This window comes from Carcharodon carcharias, chromosome X (assembly GCF_017639515.1).
Source record: "Carcharodon carcharias isolate sCarCar2 chromosome X, sCarCar2.pri, whole genome shotgun sequence".
Lineage (NCBI taxonomy): Eukaryota > Metazoa > Chordata > Chondrichthyes > Lamniformes > Lamnidae > Carcharodon > Carcharodon carcharias.
The window spans coordinates 24,922,521-24,948,375 of record NC_054507.1 but is presented as its reverse complement, the minus strand read 5'-3'; the positions used below and the strand labels follow the sequence as shown (position 1 = coordinate 24,948,375).

The following is a 25,855-nucleotide window of genomic DNA, read 5'->3' as shown; positions in this document are numbered from 1 at the left end:
AATTGAGAGGTAGAAATCCCACAGGCGGGTGCAAGTGATGGTTGTAATCCACCAAAGTGAAAATGTAGCAGTTTATAATGATCATTTCAGCATGATATTTTAAATTGTCATGTTGCTCAGTAGGGGTCATTTTCACCTTTGCTACCTGGGCACCAATTTGGCATGAAAATCAGGCAGATCTACAATGGGTGGATGACCCACTCTGCCAGGTTGCCACTTAGACAGTGGAGTTAAACCACCACCCCACCCCCCCTTACCACAGCACCACAAAGTAAGGTAATTTCAAGTCCTGGTGAATTCTACTATCATTTTTTGCTTCAGGATTATATGCAGAACATCCATGGAAAAGAGATTGATCTTCTCAGGACCACAGTTAAAGTTCCTGGCAAGCGGCCACCCCGTGCTGTTTCAGCCAGTGGTGCCTCCACCAGCCTGAATGGACTCGTGAGCAGTGGGCAAGAAAGTGTTGGTAATTACAATGCAACATACGATCTGCACAATATCCAACGGCAGCGCTCAATAAATCTCCACTTTGTTTTTTTAGGTAGCTGAAATGTTAGGAATTAATTTGTGCTGAGGTACTTTGAAGTGAATGTTGTGCGTATTAAGTGATTAAGTTTGAGTAGGAGACAGCATAATGGGTCTTGATCTCAAAAGAGTGAGGATGCAGGGATGAAGAATGCATATATAAAATTATAGCTGTGTTTTGAGTAATGACAAACATTCTGGTCTCATTAGAAGTGCAATTCAGGATTAAGACTTTGCTTCTCATTCCCTAGTTCCCTAGACCTAGAACATTTTGACAGTTGTAATATTTGATTTCACAAGGCAGCCAAAGTAGTTTTAATGATCACTAACACTAACTGTGCTGTGCTTCACTGTAGTCAGCACAAGAATCTCATTTAGGAAGTGAAAGATTGTGTAGTTCATGAATTGTCTCTTTCCCACAGATTCTCTGCATTCTGGTGGTTTAGACCCTGTTGCTGAGCAAGCAGTCAGTGGTGATACCAACGTCAAAGGAAAGCTCCCGAACTGCCCCTCCATTCCTAGCAGTGACCAGTGGAGTGAAAATAACTCAAGAACCACTGGTAAGAAAAATATATCAGCTCTATGAGTACCAAGCAGACATGCAGTGTGGTGGGTTAACCTTCTGAAGAGCAGCAAAGCACATCTGCCAATTGTACATAAGATGCCCAATGAACAGCAGAGACAATTTATTTTTGCAGTAAGAAAGTCTCTCCGTGGGTAGATTTAATGACTAGTGTTCCCAGCATGGAGCTTCATGAGGCAGGAACCGATATTGTAAATTCAGGGGCAAAGGTCAACGTGCCAACCAGCATTTTCCATACATTAAAACTAATCCAGAGAATTGTACCCCAGTCCCTGATTATATGTGGCCATGGAAGCACTAATTTGTAAAATCTCTCCCATTACTCATTGTCTATGTCTTAAGAGTGAGATTAGCTACATTGTTGGTGTTCTGCACTTTTTGTTGACTCAAGATATTTTTTGATTTCTGTGTTTTAGACATTTTTCTTATGTCAGAGAGTGTGTATTTAGCTCAGAGAAGTGCTCATTGGATAGAGATCACTAATGGAACTGCTAACCATTTTCCTTTCCCTCCCTAATCCGGGAACACTGCCCCTCTGAAATGGAGCTGACTCTGCACAGACTAGGCATTGAATCTGGACCTTGCTGGTGTTTATGGCTCACAGATGGTGACTTTACATCTGAGTCACCAGAATATTCTGATCCAGTTTCAGAAAAAGACTTCCATTTACATAGTGCTTTTCACAACCACTGGACTTCTCCAAAGTACTGCATGGCCAATGAAGTACTTTTTGAAGTGTACTCATTGTTGTAATGGGAACACAACAGCCAAGTTGCGCACAGCAAGCTCTCACAAACAGCATATGATAATGAGCAGAGTGCTACTAACTGAGCTACAATTGACACAATGGTGGTGAATGTGGTTCATTTTGGAGGTATTAAGCACCATAGCACCATGGTTTGGCTCAGTTAAGTCAGAAGATTGTGGGTTCAAATGCCACTCCAGGACTTGAGCACAAAATTCAAGTTGACACTCCCAGTTCAGTACTGTGGGAGTGCTGCACTGTTGGGGTGCCTTTTTTCAGAAGATCCATTAAACTGAGCCTCCATCTGCCCTCTCAGGTGGACATTAAAGATCTCACGGCACTTTGCAAAGAAGAGTTCTCCTAGTGTCTTGACCAACATTACGTAAACAGATTATCTGGTCATATATCTATTGTTTTTTTGTGGGATCATGCTGTGCACAGATTGGTGGAAGCATCAGCCTACTTTACAAGAGTGACTACACTACACTGTGAAATGCATTGGGACATACTGCAGAGTTGAAAATATATTGTCTAAATGCAACTTTTAAAAAATTAAGTCCTGGAGGCTAATAACTACAGTCAACACTGATTAAAAAGAAAATATTGCCATTTGTTCAATCCATGCAATCATGCCATCAAACCGAGAACCATACAAATGCATTGCCCATTGATAATGAACCAGCAGAAAACCCCATTGGGATCACATTTAGAGTTCAAATGACATGGATCCTGCAAAAATATAATTTGAAAGCTGTCATGTCTATTAACAGGAAGACCAAGTGATTTAATGCTGTATTAGAAGAGCGAGAGAACATTAGAAACAGTCTATGTTTCGTATTTCTATGCTTTATAATTCAATCTTGTACAGGCCAACCTAAAAAGCTAGCAAAAGCTAACCAACATCTGCAAAGCAGATAAACACCGCCAGAAGATGACAACTGAAAGAACAGCCTCGATTATAAACTTATGACACGTGAAAACAAGTAGTTACACTTTAAACTCAAGGTATAACTAACATTCCTTCACCAGTATTGGAAGAGGAAAAACAGTCAAGCATGTGACAGGCTGGAGGGGAAATGCAGATGTCGGTGGCACAAAATCGATGGTGCATTTTTATGGGGTGTCCAAGTCAGATAATTTAGGATGCTAATATTAAAACTGATGATTTCTGTTTCATTATAAAACAGCCTTATACTTCAAAATCGATAGGTTTCCCCTTCACTGATGTCCATTCCTCCTCTCTCTCCTGTATTGCCTTCCATTCTCTCCTTCCCTCTCTCCTGCTTCTCATGGATGTAATTTCAGTTGCTGTTCTCTATAAGCAGTAACTTATTGTCAATTTTTGCAAGAATGCCCATCCACAGTATATAGAGTGACCAAAAATTACTTCAAATAACATCAAGAATCCCATTAAAGGGAGTGGCCTAGTCTGTGTTGATTTGCAAACACACAAAACATTGTCTGTCAATGTAAAATGCTAATAGTTGGCATGTGTGCAATCTGGTCCCACTTCCTCCAATTCCAGGTTGAAGAATAATAGCTATATTCACACGTTTGTGAAAACTATGGGGAAAAAAATCAACGTATTTGACTATTAATTTGACCATTGGTCAATAGAATATTGACTCACAATGTGCAGCAAATTTCCTTTCACGATGTGCACGGGTAGTTGCAATGTGAGATCTATTCTAGGATTTACTGCCTGCTATTTCCAGTGCAGAAAGAGCAGATATTGGATTATAGATACAAAACCTGTCAACAGTGACCCCTTCTGGAGGACACTTGGAAGTTCAGTGCTGTGTTGTGATGATTCAAAATAACCACAGTCAAAGAGTAGGATTATGTTGCAGGCTTTTGCTTAATAGAACCTTAATGGGTTTGTCTTTAGGTTGGCACCTCTGACAATGCAGCTCATCCTCACTACTGGTGTGCCAGTCCAAATCATAGGCTCATGAGACCCCAACAACCTTCTGACTCGGGAGGTGAGATTGCTACCAAATGAGTTAAACTGGCCATTACATAATACAGACTAAATGTGATTCAAAATGAAAAAAGGAAGATTAAAAAAACACACATTGGGATTTAGCAATGGAATCTTGTCCACCAACCTGATTACTTAGTAAAAAATCTGAATCAGAAAAGCTGAATTTTGGAACCTCCTGCCCTAAGGCATAATTTATCATCTCCATGTGCTAATGCACGTTTTAATATTCAGATACAGTTCTGGCATTAATGACAGCTCTCCTACAGTCTGGACGAACAGCTTTCATCTTGATTACCTCAGACCTGAAGCCTCCAGAATCTAAACACTACGGATTGAATTGCTAGGTGTTTAATCCAACAGGTTTATGTAGCCGGACACATTTTCATAAAGAGGCACTGTGGAGAAATTGCTTTCCACACTGACATTTATAAGGCTGCACTTCACTGTTACAAGTCCATTATAGTCAGTGAAATGCGTATGTTACAAATGTGGGTACGGAATGATTGAGGGTTGTTCTCCTCATGATGAATATATTAAAAGGAAATTCCTGTAGGATTTAGAAGTTATCCTCAAAAGCAAACTATTTCAATATCCATCCAAGAGGGAAAAATCTTCTAATGGTGAAATATAGTTCTGGGCTAAACCTAATGCATGGTGTGAGACTGACCCATTAAGGATAGGTAGATCCCAGAGTTGATTTCTAGCCCATGCTGAATTGGACCACCTTAGGCAAGGTAGCAGTGGAGACACCACAGTTGACTTCATATCGCAGGGTAGGCCAAGGTTTCCAACCTTGGTCGCTATCAGTGGGCACAGCCTCTGTTTAGCATCTCATCTGAAAGACGGCATCAACAACAGTGTAGCACTCCCACAACACTGCATTCCAGTGTTCATCTAGATTTTGTGCTCAAGTCTCTGGAGTGGTTAACAGTGCCTATAGAAGTGTACCTCAATGTGAGTTATGGGTAGAAGAGGAAAATTTAGAGGGGAGGACAAAATGCCCTCCAGTTATCCACAGGGTACTTTGAAAAAAGAGATTTATATTTCATATCTACGTTTTCCTCTTTTAAGAAAGGGCTGCCACAGGCGAAGGTATCTCCAGTCCCTCGAGCAGCAAGCTGGACTCCCCGCCCTCGCCCCAGATAAACCGAAGGAAGCATCGCAGGAAGAAGAGCGTGAGCAGGGCAGATGGCATGATGGGGCTGGCAGAAGGTGAGCTTGGCACTATGGAGTGCGTTTGTGACAGTCTAACTGCTCATGTGATTGAGAAATATTTTGAGTACTTGTCTGAAGGAAGTTGGTAACCAGTAAGGCCACTAACATTTTTTGGGGTATTTCTGCTGCCTGAATTCTTGCTGCTTTTATGGTTCCAAGGATGGGTCTGGACTCTTCAGGAATTGAAGATCAAGTTCCAGGACACTGCTGTGTGCAACCTTGGAAAAAAAATCGTAGGGACATTAAAAGCAGATCGTTTTTTCTTTTTGTCATTTTCTTTGAACATTTCTCATTACCAGAAACAAAAATATTGAAAATGGGGAAAAGGCTGTTTGGCTGACAGTCAAGTATCACCCAATTGGGTAATAAGCCTATTTACTTTCAGTTGGCGTAGGAAGGCAGTACATCACAAGGATGGATGTGTTCGTTCACTAATGGCTGGACCATGGGGGCAAGTCATGTGATGAAACCTCCGGGAATACATTTAATCGCAGTTGGCAACCATAGCTGCTCTTCACTCTAAATCCTAAAGCTCAGTAGTCTGCTCACCAATTTGCTTCTATCTTTTTAAAATTTCAGTAGTGAAATTCTTACACTGCTAGTTTGGATGGAGAAGGCCATTCTATTTTCCTTCCTCATTTTCCTGCCATAGCTTATCAAATGACCCAGCAGAAAACTAGTCAAACTCACCTGATGGAGGGAAAGGAGTTTCAACAACAAACAGCTTTGAGCCTCAGATATTCCTCATAGAAACCATAGAATATTACAGCACAGAAGGAGGCCATTTGGCCCATCATCAATGTGCTGACTCTTTGAAAGATCTATCCAATTGTTCCACTCCCCCTGCTCATTCCCCGTGGCCCTTCAGTTTTGTTCTACTTCAAGTATATACCCAGTTCCCTTTTGAAAGTCACTATTGAATCTGCTTCCTCCACCCCCTTTCAGCTAGTGTATTCCAGATCACAACAATTTGCTGTGTAAGAAGGAACAGAGTCTGTGACCATTTAATTATCTCCTTTTTTTTCTAAATTATTTCTATGTGAAACAACCATTGATTGGACCATCCCCACGTCCAATGGAATACATATTCTCCCAGTAATTCAGCAGTTGTAAGTTAATTTGACATGTATTATTCAGTAAATTCCTGTCCTGTGTCTTTGTGGTCCTGGAACTTGTAAGCACCAGTAAGGATCTCTGTTCAATTTTGCTGTAATGAATTTGCTGTAATAATTTTAGGCCTTACCAGGGTGTAAAAGTGCAGGCTCCCACATCTGCTCAAGAGAGTGTGACAGACAGGGAATGAAAGCTGAATGTACTGTTCTTTATGTAAATATTTATAAAACACAGTTCATCAAGCTCATGCTTCCTGGCCAACACATTCTTCTGTGAAGTTGAGTGTTGCCCTCAAATTTCAGCACGCTACTTCTTCAAAAAGAAAACTATAGATGGAGGAGCACTATAGGAATATAAAACACCAGAACCAAAATGCATCCTCTCAACCGACCTCTATATGAGCTCACTTAGGGTTTACTTAACAGCAATTAACCTTCGTAGCCTTAAAGGAATACTGATTGACATTTTGGTGGAAGAATTGTGTGTATTTACGGAGCATTCTGACCATGGAACAATTAATCCTTGACCTAAGTTTCTGTTTAGTTTTCCAATTAGACTTTTTTTTTGCCTGAAAGGGACAGAGCTGCATCTTAACAGAATAATATATTATGCATTACAAAACTCCAGTCCTTATTAAACAGTATTTCATCCGAATTCCATGAGTAGTGTCACAGGACGTGTGACATGAGCTGTTCTTTAAAACATCTCGCATGCATCTCAAAATAATAGTGTCTTTTTTAGAAAATGAAAGAAAGCCAGTCATGAACTTGGAGGCTGAAATTTCCAAGCAGTTACAACTGCCCTCTTGATTGAACTGAGAAGTTTAAGTTGCTTCAAAAAGCTGGATTTACCTACTTAGTGTAGTGGTCTTAACTGCTCAGGCCAGATTATTAACTAAACATCACAACTGTGCCCTAAATCCCAGACTGCAATGTGACTGGAGATCCGATGTATGTCAAAATTCAGGTATTGTACAGGAAAACGTTAAAAAAAAACAAATTCAAAATAGCAATTAACTTATAAATGACCTCAGGATGTGTGTTTAACAGTAATTAGCTTCTAATTCTAATTTAATCAGGCTGTGCCTATTCGCAGCAATTAGACTTTATGATGGATTAGATTAAGCACAACTTTAAGGAACAGAATAATACATAGTATCATTCCATTCCCATGATCAAAGCCCTGGGAGATCGATTAGTAAGCAACTTTATCTTGAATATCCAATTGGGAGACATAAATAATGCAAGGGTCATGAGGACTCGAAACGTCAACTCTTTTCTTCTCCGCCGATGCTGCCAGACCTGCTGAGTTTTTCCAGGTAATTCTGTTTTTGTAAGGCATTGGTTCTGCACAGTAGGTCCCTACATAATAAACTCAGAACAATTAGGGAGGCGCCAAGCAGAGGGAATGCTCCTCCCAGAGGAGAGGGAACAGGGATGGCATGAGAAGCCACGGGGAGTTTGGGGGGGGTGGTGGGGGTTGGTAAGACATTGTAACATAATACAAATGCATCATCCTTCCAGAAGCTGATCACACACCAGAAGTGGCTGCAAGCTGAGAGCATGTCACAGCAGCAATGGGCACCAGGCTACCCATTCAGTCTGCACTAGGAAAAGCAAAGTGGGCTTACAAGAAGAGGTAAAATTTAGCCCGAATGAGTACGTTACACCTTTCCTAAAATAGACTGGGAGCCGCGCAGTTGATGTCTTACACAGCGAGCTGTGATATCTTCGATCTGTTGCCTGTTTTGTGAAGTGGACCTGAAAACCATGTTGCTCCAGAGAGTGCTGTCGATTTGTTCCAGATCAGATTTCCCTGTTTTAGTGTGAGTGATAGATCCTGGAATGCAACACAGGAGCAAGTTAGATTTTTTCCTTCAGAATGTCTTCACTTATAGAAATCTTGACAAATGTGAGCTGCTCATAGTAGGATTCCTAGTAAAGATTCCACCTCACCTCATCTGGCAATGCCTTTTTATAGTAGATGACACCAAGCTCAGCTTGAGCACAAATCCAATCTTCAGGTCAAGTTGATGACTAAACTAAAATTACATTTTAAAGATGGGCTGCATTACAGATATTGACTCAAGTTTATCTGCAACTTATAGGGATCCAGACTTGGGCAAAGCCTTCCTTCTCTTACACCCTCTGCAACCACCCCCCCGTCGCAACCCCCCCCCCCCGCCCCGCCACCCCCAACCACCTTAATCCCCACGCCTTGACAATATTCTGCTTATGTTTTCTCCCCTCCTTTCCTGAAGGCATTGACCTCATGGGTGCTGTGCACCTTTCAGTACCTTGACCGAGTGGTGATTAATCTCACATGATCCCTGACCATAAGTATTGGGCTATTCAATTGCATGGAGCATCACTGCACCCAGTCTTATCCTCTCCGCACTCAATATCCACGCACATGAACTTTCCCACAGGAGTTGCTGCTGACATTATGGCCAGAATTTTCCAGCCCCTCATGCCAGCGGGATCTTGCGTTCCCGTCGATGTGAACAGAGATTTCAATGACTCACCGGTCCCACCACAGGAGAACCCGCTGCAGGGGGGACAGGGGGTGACTGGAAGATTCCGGCCTATGGGTATGGTAACCCAGAGAATGTGGTACTGGGCTAGAAACTCAGAGGTTGAGGGTTCAGCTCTACTAGAGCATGTTGACGAATTGAATTAAATCCTAGTCATTTGTGGGCTAACACCAGAAAGTAACCATGAGATCTGCTGGATTGTTCCAACTGGTTCACTAAAGCTCTTCAAGGAAGAGAACCTGCCCCCCTTACCCGATCTGGTCTACATATGATTGTATAGCCACATAATGTGATTGGCTCAACATGTCTACTGGGTACTAGATATTGGCTGGGCCAGTATCAGCCACATCCCAAAAACAAATTTAAATAATGGTGATCCGGAGCAGAAACCTTGGCTGATCTTTCTCTCCCTAGTCCACGAGTCTTGAGGCCAGTTGAACATTCACAACTGCCACACTGGCTGAGACTGACCAATTCATCACAGACCAGCAGCCAATCCTGGGACCTTCCTGTTCCTCACTGGCTCAAGGAGTTCAGCCAATTTGGGGGATCCACAAAATATTTCTTCATGATGTTTGTCAGGACTCAACGATATATCTCTAGTGATCGAGGAGATTAGAGGCCAATAGCGATTCTCATCAGAAAACAATTGGACCTTTATTTTCAGGTTTTTGGTTTCCTGACTCTACTCATTAAGACAATCATTGGTATAAAAAGCTCTATTGTGTAACTAAATAATTTTCCTGAACAACACGCACACACTTGTAATATCACTGGTAAAAATTTCAGTGCCATGCAAACATGTATTTATTTGTACTCATCAAGCATATGTGCTTGTTTCATTCAGTTTAACTAACACATAGAAAAGAGTAGAGTGGGAGGGTTTGCTACTGCATCTTCCCATGGAACAGCAAAGGTAATTCATTGCTAATGGCTCTTTATTTTCATTTATTATTGGACACATTGCCTTTCTATCCCATCTGAAAAGGGAGCAAAACTTTAAACTAGCTGCCTCAAGCAACTGGGATTAGCATCTGTGCTGCCACAGCCAGCATATTGTGCTGTGCCTTGTGCCCGCTGAGATATCACGTTTGCCTGTCTGGGTGGATGTCAAAGATCCTGTGTCACTCCTGGAAGACCAGCAAGGGAGTTCTCCCTGTCCTGGTCAATATTCCTCCCTCAACCAACACCACCCAGAAGAAACGGACTGACTGGTCACTCAACAGTGCTGTTTATGGGATCTTGTTGTGCATTGAATGGCAACTGCATTTGTCTATACAATAATAGTTAAAGTAACTCATTGTAGGTGAAGTGTTTTGAGGCATGTCTCCAAGGTGATTGTAAGGCTGTCTTTGAACTGTCCCTGTGATATGTGTTGGGGAAGGTAGCTTTTGTTCACCTGGTTCACTTCTTCTCCCTCCACATCAGTGCACCCCCCCAGCCACCCACCACCTTTCCCAGTCAGTTATTGTACAACTTGGGTCACATTCAATGCAGAAACCCCTGCCTTTCCCAAATTTGGTAGCTGGGATCCCACCCGTGACCATGTATTCTTCCATCCCTACAGCTTTGTGGAAAACTAAAAGCTCCAGACAACCTCTATTTAATGTAAAGCACACTGAGGCAAGTGATTTCTCCATCTACATGAGGGAAAAGGAGGCATGGGGGAGGTTTAAAGTTTAGTAGCCATTGCCTGGGTTGGAGAAGCCTTTTGTCTCGAGTTGTCAGGAGGCTACTTGTTGCTGGATTTTCTCATGGAAAATGAGAAATAAAAGGTCGATTAAGCTTTATCAGTGACCAGTTTTAATGGTTAATCAGAGAAGTGTGTGTGTGTATAATATACAGTCATCTTGCACTGTGGGTGGGAGAGTAAGTGAGTTTGAAAAAAGACAGGATAACTAGTTCTTCAGATGGCAATAGATGGGCTCCTGACATTGTGTTGTGACAAAAGGCTGATCAGTCCCTCTTCAACAGTTAATTGCTGCTCTCAGTGAAGGCAAACACCCACTTTAGAGCTTGTTCCTAGTGTGTTGGTGAAATAATAAAAAATGAATTGGTATCAAGAACTTGACATGAGAGGTGTGTTTTGCATTTCAAATGCATCTTCTGAGTCTTTGGCATGAATGGAACAATTATCATTTAATGTGAGACTCAAAGGATTGACAGCACCCAAAGTCTGTACTCTAGATCAGCTGTTTCCTTTTGCAGTTGTTGATGTGCTCCTGTACTCTGCAGTAATCTTTTCTCCAATGTCTTTCTCCAATTGCTTCTACTCCTTGCTTTTCTGGATTCTGGGTGCAGCCAAACGCAGGGTGTGGAAATTAAAGCGTTTTGGTAGTTTAAGAAATATTTACAGAGCAGGTAACGTCATTTTAAATTGTATGCAGTGGCTAGAACCATTGTTAGTTGTTGTGTGTGTTCTGTCCAGAGTATATCTTGTGTTCTACTGTTTGTCCTGTCCCTTTGCGTTTAAGTGTCCTTTTGCATTCCCGGGCCTGTCTGGACTATAAATCTTATGTTTTATTGTTCTTCTGGTTTGGCTACGTGTATGGAAGGTGTGGGGGACAGGGGGGAGAAGGGGCAGATAAAGGGCAGCCTAGTATATATTTGCTAGATAAAGGAAAGGAAAATTGTGTTAATGTTCATGTGCAGTGTATGAGAAACTAAGGCCAAACGTCCTGCTTATTGAAAGAAGTATGTCCTGTTAATTAAACTGCATGTTAAACAGGGTTTTGTTAGCCTGCAAATCCATTTTGGTGGATACACAATGAGGCTTTTGCAAAAGAAAGACTCCAGGTGATAGAACCCCTTAAAATCTGAAGGCGGATTTCCTTTGGTCGTCATGTGTCAACAACATTGTCAGCATAATGGGGCAATTGTAGTTGCTATGTCTCAAAAAATTATAAAATCCTTCTTAAAGAATATGTAAGTTGTAGAGCAGATCCCCCTCCCCTTCCCTCCCATCTTTGGGTGGTATCCTGGGGTAAACTTCCTTGGATTCTGGCCTCCCCTTCGGTACTTTGGCCTCAGTGCCCACTCCTGACTTGTGCCTTTGGATAGAGAATGCCCACAGGACAGTTGAGCTTGGTACCAATCCTGATCCTTCACCTCCCCACTTTCTGTCAGGGGAGGCAATCAGTAGCTGGAATCTTGGCTGATTGTCTCACCGAAGCTGGGACATTGAGGCAAACTGTTATGCCTCTGCTGATGTGACGCAACATAGACCAGGGATTGGATCTGGGACATTCCTGTTTTGAACAGCTCAGTCTCACACTGGCCAGTACATTTACTAACAACCAATAAGGGGTGGTGGGGAACCTGATGAACAAATTGATTGGATAGGTTTTCAACCTCATGAAAAATTATTTCTTGATATTCTATTAATCTGGAATATATGACCTTTCATTTTGTGTGATTGGTTAATCTGTTCCACATGAATACATAGTTCCTCTTTGCAAGTGCAAGTCTATACACACACTGTGAACTGGCTGCTTATTTATAGCCAATGCTGGGTAAGAGTGCCAAATTCATACCTTTACATCAGTGACTGCTTCACAATACTGTTGGAAAATGATACATTTTCTATTGCCTTCTAATTTCCGTTATTACAGACCAAGAGGAGAACATTGAGTTCACCATTGTTTCCAGCACTGGACAGATGTGGTACTTTGAAGCGTTGAATTTTGAAGAGAGGGATGCCTGGGTGCAAGCCATTGAGAGTCAAATCCTGGCCAGTCTGCAGTCCTGTGAAAGTAGCAAGAACAAGGTAACACAGTCAGCAAATTCCAGAGTACGATTATTGTTAAAGTCCTGCAAACATAAAGGTGTACCAACAGGTGTTCGTTCGGCCTCCAAATTTACCTACATTTGCATTTGAGGATTAAGATACACTTTTATAGGGCACAAAACAAATGTGTAAGTGAATAATTTCACAAAATTTGTGCTAATCAAGGATGGCAGTGTAGGAGTACATATTTTAGACAATTTTGTCAGCTTCAACTATCCCCATATTAATGTTCCTCATACTTGTTTTAAGGTTCTGTGTAATCCAAGATTGAATTAAAAGAAAATAAATTAATTCAGGTTTGAAAAGGCTTACTATTCAACAGTTTAGTCGTTTGTTACGTTCCCCATAGAGGCTGATAACTTTTTTAAAGAAAAGGAATCCCCATGACACCAATGGAAATAACCAAAGGACAAGATTTCACTTTTAAGACTTTTACTGTAGCAAGCAAACTAAAATCAACATATATCAAGCAGTAATTAATAGGCAACTGATACATCAAACTAAAGAAAAAGGTAAGTTTTGCATTACTTAACTAACACAACCAAAATATGTCTCATGAGGCACTTTTACTCTGGGCTATGCTTCTGGCAGACAAGTAGCCTTAAAGGGACAGTCTCAAATTAACTCCTAGCTCTCCAGCTGAGGTTCATCACTCCCACCACACCAGGTCGAAACTTCCAGTGTTCTTCGACAATTGTTCCACTCCGCCTGAGTTTTCTGGATCTGATTATCACCAGTAAGGTATACTTTGATGAACTCCCCTGTCTCTCAGGTCACAACTGTCCTATCAACCAAGAATTCCAGAGGTTCCTGTATCCAACCCCTTTAAATGGTTTAATGGGCTCTGGTAAAACTGTTTTTCCCATAGAGAGCTTTACTTCTGCTCGGTATCATTTCCTACAAACAGAGAAGACCTGTTCCTGGGAGAATTCCAATTCTCTTCTTCATGCCTCTCAGTAGTGGCTTTTCCTCTGTTCTGTAGGTTTTTGTGAGCGGTGCTGTAAACTGTCACTTGACACCTCAATAGACATCTATTTGACACTTTATCCCTTCTCAGCTCTCATTCCCGTGGCAATCTGAAGTCACATTGGTGTTTACCAGGAATTCCAATTACACCCTTCCTTTGTCTTTCACTTTGGATTTCAAGGGACATTTCAAAACAAAAGCATCTCGCAAAGTTCAGCATTCATGACACTTTGATAATAATCTCCAACTTCAGTCATAGCGAGAACAAATTGCAGTAAACCAGTTGCCCGACTCCAAATGAAATTTGGTTCCAGTTGATTTTCCAACTTCTTGACCAGCATTGCCTCAGCTGCACTTTGGCCCAGACCAGAATTTCAGGCCCACTGTGTATTGGAAGAGAGCATCCTCTTCACACTGCCTTCATGTGTCCTTCAAGTTCCCTAAAGGCATTACATTTATACTTTAGGCTCGGATGGACAGCCGGAGTGAAGCTGTTGCCCTTCAAGCGATAAGAAATGCCAAAGGAAATTCATTCTGTGTTGACTGTGCTGCTGCAAGTAAGGATATTTTTGCTTTTCAAAGCCTTGATCTTAGAGCAAAGTTCACCATCAGCAAATTAAGCTTATTGGTTCCAGTCAAGATTTTGTCATCTTTTCGTAAATTGGGCTCAGTGTGAATTTTTAAATTGTCAAACTTACTTCCGACTGGGACACAGTATCACTTCAGCAGGATGACCTAGCAGTGAAATCATATGTGGTGCTGGGTCTTTACACCTAGATAGAGTTTAGTGTGCTGGAAATCAGATAAATCCTGGGGTGGGGGGTGGGGGGTGCAGGGCTGATCACAACTCAGTGGAGTTGGGGAAAACACTCCTCCTCCTGGCTCCATAGGAAAGTGTTTCTGGAAAGAGAAATCTATCTTTGGTTAGGCACAGAGGCCACCAAAGATTCCTAAGTGAGTTAGGTCCAATATCTGTCCCGTTCATGAGATGCAGGTTTGTGAAAGAGGGCCTTTATATTAAGCCCATAATTTACATTTTTGAGGACCTCACATCTGTTTTAGGTATTTGCCCAGGACGCCTAAAAAAAACAGGCCCCACAAATTTGACAATGGAACCAGTGCCTACAGATTCGGCAAAGGTCAGCCCACAGCTAAATTGGTCTGCTTTGTGTCTGTTTTACTCCTGAAAATGGCTACAACGCACATCAATTTATACCCACTTTGTTTAGACATTAGACCTAAAAGAGGACTCTGGCGGCTAAAGTTCCATAGAATGGCTAGGAATGGCTTTAAGGTCTTTTATCGTGTTTCACATTTTATTCCATGTCTGATGCATTCCGATAAATCTATCTGAAGTCTTCTTGGCAGTTCATTAAACTGTGCTGTTTATACCAGAAGTAGTTTCATAAGCCAACATATGAAGAAAACAAACTGACATCCCCATGCCTCAAACACTTGCATGCTTCTTCGCAACCAATGAACAAGCTTGACACAGGTCAAGGAAGCTGGTGGGAAAATGAGATGCCTAACCAGTGGGAACAGCGATTTTTTTTTTTTTCATTCTTGCTGCTGTTATCTGTCCACATTCTGACCCTCCCCAGGCCATGCACCAACTGTTGTGACAGGGTGAGCAATCTGCTTCCAGGCCATACCTGTTCTTGTGCTGGCCATAGGTGGTGTACAAGACAGGCCTGGTAGCTCCACCTTGAGGCCTCCAACCCATGTTGCCCTGCAGTAGCATGGCTGAGGTGAGCAACTTGGTAGTGAGGAGGATGAATGTGGGAACCATGTCAGTAGTATGCTACACCTTATACATTTGCTGACATATTTATGAATTTTCATGTGTGACCACTATATTTTCATGTTTTATCTGTTTTTAAAAACATAAATTAACTGTGAAATTTTCTTTCCCTCTTCCAGACCCTACCTGGGCAAGTCTGAACTTAGGAGCACTCATCTGTATTGAATGCTCAGGGATTCATCGTAATCTTGGGACCCATCTTTCACGAGTACGATCCCTGGATCTTGATGACTGGCCTTTGGAGCTAACTCTCGTGTTGACGTCTATTGGAAATGAGATGGCAAACAGTGTTTGGGAGAGGAATACTCGGGGACGCAGCAAGCCTACACCAGAATCTACACGGCAAGTGACTGCTTAGCGTTCTCCATTGCTAAGGTCACCAGTAAGAGCTTTGGGTCTGAGGGAGTACATGTGATGGAATGTTTCTCATTCCCATCAGCAAATTTGCTTTGTGTACATGTGTCTGTGCAGATATCTACTACCTCATTCTTTATATGTCTAGGAGACCCATTCCAGTCTGGCTCAAAGCTATAGGTACTGAGAGGCACCCCTTGATGCTTGGAATCTCCACCTTCATTCTACATAGTCTAGTGCTTTACCAAGCCCCTGTATGCAAAAAATGTGAGATCCCTCACATACACAAAAATATAAGGCTCCTCCTATTTGTCGTCATTTTGAAAATTTGAAATTTTCCATCTGAGCCCTTTAAAGTTCCTGGGACTGGAAGATTGGGGGATTTCTGTCTGATTTAAATCTGTCAATCAACGGGAGCAGTCATCTCCAATCCTTTCGTCCTGGGATCTAGTAAAAAGTTTAGGTTGAGCTAAAGTTAAAATCAGCCTTGCACACAAAGATAAAAGAAACCAGCAGGGTCTTTGTGGTCTGGATTTGGCCTGTAGTCTATGTTTGGACATCCCCAGCCAAGTATGTCATGTGACACCCATTTGAAAATTTCTGGTCCTTTGCTCTGGTGGTTCAGTGAATGAAAGCTCTGTTGGATTCTGTGCTGAACCATGCACAAAGGTGTTCAATTCAATCCTGGTCATAGAATCATTGAATGATATAGCACAGAAGGAGCCATTCAGCCCATTGTGCCAGTGCTGAATTAACTGACTTCAGCCAGAGAGCTAGTGGGGATCCAATGTTTGGCTTCAGTGCCCCCATGTTAGGGAACTTTGAAGAGGACAAAATTAAATTTGGCCATAATATCTTATCTCTTTGGGCAAACAGTCCATCAACATTGAGTGAGGTACCAAAAGGCTGCCGTCACCTGTTGAACTGTAGTCCCAACACTGGTCAGGAATGAGGAAAGCAGAAAAACATTCATAATTCATATGGCAAAGTGCCATAATTCATATGGCAAAGTGCCATAATTATGTCTAACTACAGGTATTACTAAATCTTAAAATGATTTTTAAGAAACTAGCAACTGGGGGTGGGGACAAATGTTCACGGGACATGTCCAGCTCATCCACTGTGAATCACCCCCCACCAAGAAATTTATCCACCCTTCCTATATCCAACAGAATGTCACCATGTAGACACACTAACACAGTTTCTGCTAATCTCTTTTGCAGTCAGGCTTAAGCACAACCTTGTCTAAGAACTGTTGAATTGTTGCTGTTTTAACTTGCTATTGGTCATAAATTCCAAGGCAACACTGTGACCTGCCTTTCCTGTTATAGGGAAGAAAGGGAAAGCTGGATCAGAGCAAAGTACGAGCAGAAGCTCTTTGTCGCACCCTTGAAATACCGCGACGCTCCCATTGGAAAGCAGCTATTCCGAGCTGTCATGGAGAAGGACCTTCACAGTATCTTACTACTACTTGCTCACGCCAAGAAGGAGCACATCAATGAGTGCACTGAAGATAAAGACAAACGGACAGCTCTGCATCTCGCATGTGAACTGAAGGATGTAGTAATAACGCAGCTCCTTGTCTGGGTAGGTTTTATTCAGCCTGGCAGAGATCTTGTTCCTCAGTGTTCTATTCTTTTCAGGATGGTTTTACCCCACTCAAATAGTGCCATGTTCCCCCTTGCCCCACCCCGTCACCAACTAGAAGGTTCCACATTCACATTGGTGAGGTGATCGTCCCTGATGCTCATTTACTTCAGTGGGTGAAGTTGAACAGTTTTCAGTTGGATTGCTCATTGTAGAAAATGATGGACAAAATGCACTCTCTTTCCCATTCTTGAATTAAGCTTGCTGTGGGACAACTATTGGTAGTGAACAGATCTCCGACCCAGACTGTCACCACCACATCCCAACCCACCCAACCTTAATCTGCAGAAGTAATCTGCAAAATGTGAAAGCCAATCAGAAGAGCAAAGCTGGAAGATCACAGGTCATACTGACACCAAGTCAATACTTCTGATTTTATAGTCAACTAGATGGCACGTACTCAAACTGAAATTTGTCAGTGTATCAACTACCCCATTCTGACTTGGAACTATATCATTGTTTCTTCACTGTTGCTGGGTCAAAATCCTGGAATTTCCTTCCTAATACCACATGGACTGCAGCGGTTCAAGGAGGCAGCTCACAACCACCTTCTCAAGGGGCAATTAGGGATGGGCAATAAATGCTGGCCTTGCCAGCAATGCTCACATTTGATGAAAGAATATTTTTTTAAAAATTCTTGAATCTTTTGATGTCAATATCATAAAAGCAGAAATTCTAGTGAGCTTCTGGCATAAGTTTGTTCCTATATTCCAGTTTCTATGAATTATTGACACCATATACAAAAGCATCCAATTTAAAGATTAGCTTATCTGCTGCATTGTCAGATTTCCACACCTTGCACAGTTATTGAACCATCCTCTGCCATTGCACAGTTCTGTAAACTGACAGAACAATGGGTGCCCAAGTGCATTAGTGTACAGGCCTAAACACAGTTCCCTCCAGCTGTTCAAGGACCTGTACCTTAGACTGCGATTTAATATAAAGGCAGCTGTGAAGCTGTGCTGTCTCCTCCAGGAAGACCTGCAGACCACCTTCAGGACTTGCTTTGCCCTGCTTTTTTGCTGTAAACCTAACAACAGCCTTGAATGAGGAACTTTAGAACTCTCTGCCTCAGAAGGCAGTGGGGGCGGGGCAGAGGTAGATAGATTCTTGTTAGGCAAGGGAGCCAATGGTTATTGGGGGTAGATGGGAATGTGGAATTTGAAACACAAACAGATCAGCCATGATCTTATTGAATGGTGGAACAGGCTCAAGGGGCTAAATGGCCTATTTTTACTCCTATTTCGTATGTTTGTATCTATGGTACAAAGGTTGGACAGAGCTCAGCACCTTAGGATTTTAGGGTGACCCAGCAAAGTTAGGCATGGGCTCTTTGACCATGCACACTGTTTGTAAGTCAGCACCAAACTTCTGGAAGCTATATATATTAATATACAGGATTCTGCTCTTTGCAGACAGAAAGATTATGTACGTATATTGTGTCTGTTTCAGCTAAACAAAATAAGAGACAGCCATTCGCTGACTCATTCCTCATGGCAATGCCTTGACCAATCAGGGTCAAGCTGCCTGGTTTAAATTTCAAACAATGCTTGTCAATTAACTGTCAGTCACCATCAATTGGTGCATTCTCTATGTCACCACCTCTACAAATCAGAGTCCACTTGCCAACTAATCGGCACTCTTTTAATACAGTATAAACTGTTGTTTTCCCCTTATATTGATATTCTTGTGAAGTGTCCTGATGAGTGCAAGGACAAAAGCTTCGACATGTCTCTTTTTTCAGCAATACTCAAGTTCTGTACCACCAAGCGACTATTTGTGGATTTCTCTTCGTTCTTCAACAGATATATTTTCCTCAAAGCATCATTTATTATTAAGTATTTTGTATACTTTGGTGACCTGCATTCATATAGCACTTCACCATATTACAGAAACATCCAAAGCACTTCACCTAATGAATTACTTTTAAATGCACCAACTGTTGTAATGCTGACAAATACAGCAGCCAGTTTGAGCACAGCAACAATGAGATGGACAGCCATCTAATCTAAAATGGGTTTAATGGATAGAGGAACGTCGGCCAACTCAGGAAGAGAACTCTTTGTTCTTCTTTAACTCATGTCATGGGATCTTTAACATTCACCTTAACCACTGAAACTGGCTGATGAGGCCATAGTTTAACATCTCAACTGAAGAATGGCATCTCTGACAACACTGCATTTCCTCAGTGCTGCAGTGGGAATTAGCCACATTATAACAGAGAGATAATAAGTAAAATTAGAAGAGATGTAGCCAATGACATTTGTTGAAAATTATGATTTTTTTTCCACATTCTCACTACTGCATCCCATCTGCTCCATCTTACAATAGGTTAACCTGACAGTGATCAAATCTATGGCAGGAGACATTTAGTTCCATTGAATGAGATAGCTTCAAATCATAATATTCTTTCCGATATTTGTATTGCATCACACCTACCGTTGGGATTAGCTTTTGCAGGATCTAATTGTCAATCACTTCCCGTCCTTGCAGCCAAAAGTACAGGATTGCAGAGTGATTTGCTCCATGCACTTTGCTAGAATGAACTGCACAACTTCAAATCAACTGGAATTTAAAAGCACTTTCAAATGTTTATACAGTATCGGACACTCTGCAAGACATTTTCAGTGGACAAAATTGGAAATTGAACTCTTTGCTTGATCCATCCATGGTAACACTAGAATCATTCCTCTTAGTGATTAAAATGTGATCAACTCCTCAGTAGAGGAATGTTTTGTTTCTCTAATCCCTGCATTTAAACTGTTCCCACCCCATCTCCCAGTGTCAAGCATAAGCCCCCTTATAAAATCATACAGCACAGAAGGAAGCCATTCAGCCCATCATGCCTGTGCTGGCTCTTTGAAAGAACTATTCAGTTAATTCCATTTCCCTGCTCTTCCACCATAGCCCTGCAAATTTTTCCATTTTGAGCATTCGTCCGATTCCCTTTGGAAAGTTACAACTGAATCTGGACCCTTTCAGGCATTCCAGATCATCATAAGTCACTTGCTGCATTAAAAAAAATTTATTTCCTCCTTGAAGTTTTTTTTGCCAATTATCTTAAATCTGCGTCCTCTGGCTATTGACCCTCCTGCCAGTGGAAACAATTTTTCATGCAGAATATCATGGCATGTGGGTATATGCCCAAATAAAGACACCCAGGATGGATTGCTGCACATCAAGGGCAGAGGTCCACAATTTACCCTCATGTTCCTAATCTTAGCTTAGTCAGAAAAAGAAGGCACCCAGTGAGGAAAGGTCCTTTTCCCAGAGACAGAGAGAGACAGGAACAGATCTTGTACTTCATCCAGTGCTTTTACATTAAGTGCAACCAATGGAAGGAGCTGCAGTCTTCCTCCTTCAGCTATATATGCTATAGTGTGAACGAACCCAGCTCCTTTACCCCAACAGCACTGTAAACCCTGGAAAATGTGGGCCTCTGATTCTGCTGTCAGTATAAAGCAGCTGGTTTTAGCGATGAAAATGGCAGGGAACCAGGTCCCGCACAACTGCTGCCTATCGCACATTTCCAGAGACTGGCTTCCCATCCAGGAGGTCACAGGCACACTTCCCAAAACTAACTGAAGTGTAGTGCAAATATAAAAGTGCATAAAACGACTGGTTTCATCCTTCCTATCTTGCCTGTCCGTCCTCGTGGGGCATGGGATTGTTGTTGCAGGAGCTTGAATTTTGGGTGATGACCAAGCAAGAAGGTACATTTAAGAACAAAGGGGGAAACCGTGTCTTATAGTAACACTCTCGTCTTGGTTTTCTGTGCTCTACAGTACGGCATTGATGTGAAGGCCAGAGACGTGAATGGAAACACAGCCCTGTACCACGCCCGGCGAGCAGGTAGCCAGGAGTGCATGGATGTTCTGTTGCAACACGGTTGTCCCAGTGATGGCTGCAGTATGACACCCAGTCTCAGCAGGAAAAGTATCAGCACCAGTCTCGGAAGGACTGAGTCCAGGCTTCCACATTAAACAGAAGCCTTGAAGCACTGTGCTTCCACGCCGTTACATTCTCAAAGGGCAGCTACTGCAGCCTCCAGACTTTCCCACCCCCACCAACTCCCACCCCATTTTATTGCAGAATTTGGTGACCAGGAGCTGCAATTCATGGCAACCAGATGTTAATTTTACAACAAGCGATGATACCAATTGTCCCAAAGCCTTCTGACCAAGAGATTGAAACTGCTGTTCTTCAATGTAAGAGCTGTCTGATGTTTTAAGGACCATTTCCTTGACTGTCCGTCCCAGGTTATATCTAAGTAACACAATGTCAAGAATGCCACGACTTGTAGGACACTGGTGTAGCCATAGGAGCGAGGGTTTGATGAAGGTTCCTGCTCCTCCTGCCTGCCGTTTTATAATTCTTAAAAAGAATTGGAAGTTGTTTACACAAAGCAAAACCATGACGTACTGGAGTCATGAACCTGCAGTAAGTTATAGAGGCCAGTTTTCAGCTCCAAATGTTTTATATTTGACATAATGAAATTGTTGTCAGTTTTATTTTCTAACTGTTGAAATGGTGGTCCTATAGGTACCGAATGTTCCTTTGCAGTTTTATTTCCCCAGATGTGCACTTGTATTTAAATTTGTAAAAGAAATTTGTGTGTAATATTGGATATTACAGTATTTAGAGAAATGTGAAGACCTACAGAACATTCTTTCGTACTAACCTCTGAAATTCCAAATAAGAAATAGTTATATATCATTCTTATTTTGAGGTAAGTGGAAAAGGAGCCACTGGAGAGGTAGGTGTCTCAATTGTCCATCTTAAAAGGCTGCAGTAACACTTTTTTGGCTGATGAGGCTCCATTATTATGCACAAAGCCCTTTAACTATACAGTATTCTATCATAATAGTATCAAGTCAACAATCTGCATTGGCTTGTCTGAAGTTATGTTTGAAGCTGGACCTCTAAGTTTGGTACAAAATACTGTTGGACAAAAGGATTTTTTAAAAAAAGAGAGGCTTGTGCTGATATAAAGCAGCACTGATGCAAACTAAAGAAAGGTCTGCAATTCAAACAATCCTGCTGTCAACAAAAGGAGCACTGTCTGACAGGAAGGTAGTGAAAGGAGATTAAAGCAGAGCGTGGTATGGGGGTAGGGGGGGCAAATAAGTAAAGTAAGGGACTTTTAAAGAAACATTTTTTAAAAGTGGAGCACTAATGTGTAGTGCCATGAAATCAGCTACTGAGTGGAGACCAGACCATTCACCGCAGGGAAGATAATATCAGGAATCATTACCAAGCACTCAGGCAAACCACCTAATGGCTAATTTCAGAGTGGTGTTGGCAGGCGACTCACAGTCAACCACGTGTCCCAGTTAGCATGCAAGTGAGACTAGAATGTGGTGGCGGGGGAGAGAACATTGAGAGTTTAAATTGAAAAGAAAAAAATGGCCTGGACAGGGTGCTGCAATTTCAGCACAGCATGTAATTCTTAGTTATCCTGACAAGGCCTCTTCAGTTCCAGCACTTCATCAGTGCAGGAAGATTTTAGCAGCCGAATAACTAGATCATGGTAATTCAGTAGTGGCACACTGCTAGAATGGTGGGAGACACTTTAGCTGAGTGTGTTTGTAATGCCTCTCAAGGTTTTTGTTCTTGACTCAGAAATCTAAGCAAACAACCAAGACCCACAATGCAGGACACTACTAGGATTGAAATGAATGGGATAGAAAACAGGATAAGTCAAGAAGTAGGGTTTGGATGATGTCAAAGTTGGGTTTTATAGATTGTAGGAGAAAATGCATTTACTGCCAAGTATCCAGTTTACAGTGGTGACTACAAATGAACTGCCATTTGAGGTCTCATGGCATCTACAATACCATCCATATCACAACCCAATGGCTGGGCCATTGTATCTTCTGCATTAACAGTTGCATGTTTTTTTATGGAAAATTCCTGCTTCAATATATGAGACAAGCCATTTTGTGCAAGCTCCTAGTTCCTAGCAGTTAAAAAATTGAACCATTGTTTTGGCTGCATATGTGGTGGGACCAAGAGAAAATGTAAACGTATGCAAAAAGTAGGCTGCGTGTTTGCTTGATTCACTTGGTGGTTTGCCTTTGAGCAGGAAGGTTGTGGGTTCAGAACCACCATTCCTGACTTAAATCCCAGTGCAGTACTGAGGGAGTGCTGCATTGTCAGAGGTACCATCCTGTAGATAAGACTTCAAATGAGGTCGAGTCTGCCCATTCTGGTGGTTCAGATGGACATGAAAGATCCCATCGCACAGTTTGAGGAAGAGCAGTTCTCTCAGTGTCCTGGCCAACATTCATCCCTCGAAAAACATCGCCAAAAATTAGCTGGTCCTCGCTTTCATTGCTGCTTCTGCAATCTTGCTGTGCGCAAAATGGCTGCCGCATTTGCCTCCATAGCAACAGTCACTGCATTTCAAAATAATTCCTGATATCTGAGTGTTTTTGGACATTTCTGAGAGATGTGATAAGGCGCAATATAAGTGCAAGTCTTTTTAATGCAAAGTTTGCAGCACGCTTGGGGGAAGGGGAAGGAGTGGGTTGACACTTACAATTTCAAATCTGAACCTTGCTGTCTGACAGTAAGCACTTGGCCAGCTGTTGATTTGGCTCACACCCTTGAAGTTTCACAAAAAGCCAGGGTGTGACAATAATAATTCTATGTATATAGAGCGCTACACACTAGTAGTACTGTTCTTTCAAATATTCTGGGAAATGATTTCCTCCATGTGCCATATCTAGCAAAATCATAAATACAGCACATTTACAATTTTGCTTCATATAGCACACAGGATAATTTCCCCATCCTTCCCACCTCCTGTTGGCTTTTAGTACCTCTTGTATTGCTCATTTTAAATAGACAATCTGCTGTTTACAGTTTAGTAAAAACGAAATCCACACAGAAGTCCTGTTTCCTTCTAGGTTAATGGTACAAGTTGTCAATGTGTGAAAATTGTGTAGAAGTTGACTACTTTTTAATGGAGATTGCCTTTGGTGACTGTTTTGATCAGTTTCAGTCACTCACTGTTTTAATGAAGTTCAACTTTTTAGCCTTCAGTCCCGTCTGTATTTGTGACTATTTACTGCCTAATAAAACTCATCGCAACTTTAATTAACAGAACCACTTTTTATTTTCAATTTTTCTCCTTTCTCTCCCAAAGGCACCGACTGGCCTTTGCTGGGGTAGTTTTGCAAGTTCTGTCACTCCAGTATCTCACCCAACCAATCGTACTTTATGTGCCAGTCTAGACAGTAATGGCATCAAAGCAGAGTCTCTTCCTGCCCCTATCAAATGCCCAGACTTGCACATTTCCCAGCAAAAGTCACTGCACAGCAAGCAGGAACAGGAATCCAGACTCATTTTATCTCTCCTACTGCCTTGGCCAAGAGCACTTCCAGCTATAGCAGGCCTAGTTCTGCCATGGCTGGAGTCAGCTAACTCAGCACAGACCCTGACTCACCAAAAGCCCTTGAAACAAATGAGTATCTCAAACATTAGGTTATGATTTTATGATGGAAGAACTGTTTCCCTTACCAAGTTAAAATTATTTTGCAAGCTGATTTTTGGATGCAATGTAAAATATGTCTCTGCTCCTCTGAAACGTTAATTCTTGTTCCATTAAAAATGTCTGGTTCCAGCAGATAGCTCATATTATTGCTTTGGTTCTCAGAAAAACAATTTTTAATTAATGCTTAGAAAAATGCAAATAGCTGGTTTTAAATGAAACTGTATGCCAACTAATTTTAATGGCATTTTCCGCTCCTCCATCAAAGTGCTCACTAATTAAAAATGTACAAAAGCATTCTCAGTTTATCAAAGATCTACGAAGTTTTACTGTTTTATATTTCAGTAAGAGCCAAAAGGACCCAGAAAGGATTTTGTGCATTTGGCCTGCCACAATTACACTAAATGCACCCTGCACACCATATATTATAAGATTTGTGACAAGAAATATACTATTAATCAAGTACAGTCACTGTACGGACCATTGCTGATTTAAGATAACATGGGCCCAGCAGACGAGAGTTATACTGCTGGCTTCACAGCAGTGTATGGCCAGGAAAAACTGACCTCTGCCTGCTTCAAATTGTTAATTTAAATCTCAGTAGTAACAAAGAGTTGATAGGACAGATAGCTCTTCACTAGCCTCAAAAGGGTTAAAAATTAATTTTAATAGCTCCCATGTAGCTATTGTGACCACTTAGGAGCTTTTTGCGGTTTCCCAGGAGTTTATTCAGCCCCTTGAGCCTGTTCCACCATTCAAATAGTTCATGGCTGATCTTTACCTCACCTCTTTTTTCCTGCCTTTACCTCTTATTCCTTGATGCCCTGACCTAACAAAAATCCATTTGTCTGTCTTGAAAATTTCAGTTTACCCACAGCCTTTTGGGAGCCAAAGGGCCAGATTTCCACTACCCTGTGTGTGTGGAAAAAATACTTTCCAATTTCACTCCTAAATGGCCTTGCTCTAAATTTAACATTATGTCCCCTTGTTCTGGATTCCCACACTAAAGGGAAAAGCTTAGCAAACCTTTTTATCATTTTAATTCCCTGGATCAGATCACCCCTCAAGCTTCCAAATTTGAAGCGTGACAAGCCAGGTTTTAAC

The 25,855-nt window shown here is 41.8% G+C and overlaps 1 protein-coding gene across 2 annotated transcripts in view; it reads left to right on the top strand.

Moving 5' to 3' along the window:
• LOC121273261 (arf-GAP with GTPase, ANK repeat and PH domain-containing protein 1-like) overlaps positions 1 to 24,883 on the top strand; it is a 134,340-nt gene extending 109,457 nt beyond the window's left edge. For both annotated transcript variants that reach the window (XM_041180291.1, XM_041180292.1), the window contains 8 exons: positions 322 to 469; positions 951 to 1,088; positions 4,912 to 5,052; positions 12,313 to 12,467; positions 13,921 to 14,011; positions 15,375 to 15,597; positions 16,941 to 17,196; positions 21,042 to 24,883. In XM_041180291.1, coding sequence (XP_041036225.1) covers positions 322 to 469; positions 951 to 1,088; positions 4,912 to 5,052; positions 12,313 to 12,467; positions 13,921 to 14,011; positions 15,375 to 15,597; positions 16,941 to 17,196; positions 21,042 to 21,239 — 1,350 coding nt within the window. In that variant the 3' untranslated portion in view covers positions 21,240 to 24,883. The remainder of the gene's footprint in view (positions 1 to 321; positions 470 to 950; positions 1,089 to 4,911; positions 5,053 to 12,312; positions 12,468 to 13,920; positions 14,012 to 15,374; positions 15,598 to 16,940; positions 17,197 to 21,041) is intronic.
• Positions 24,884 to 25,855: the final 972 nt, after the last annotated feature.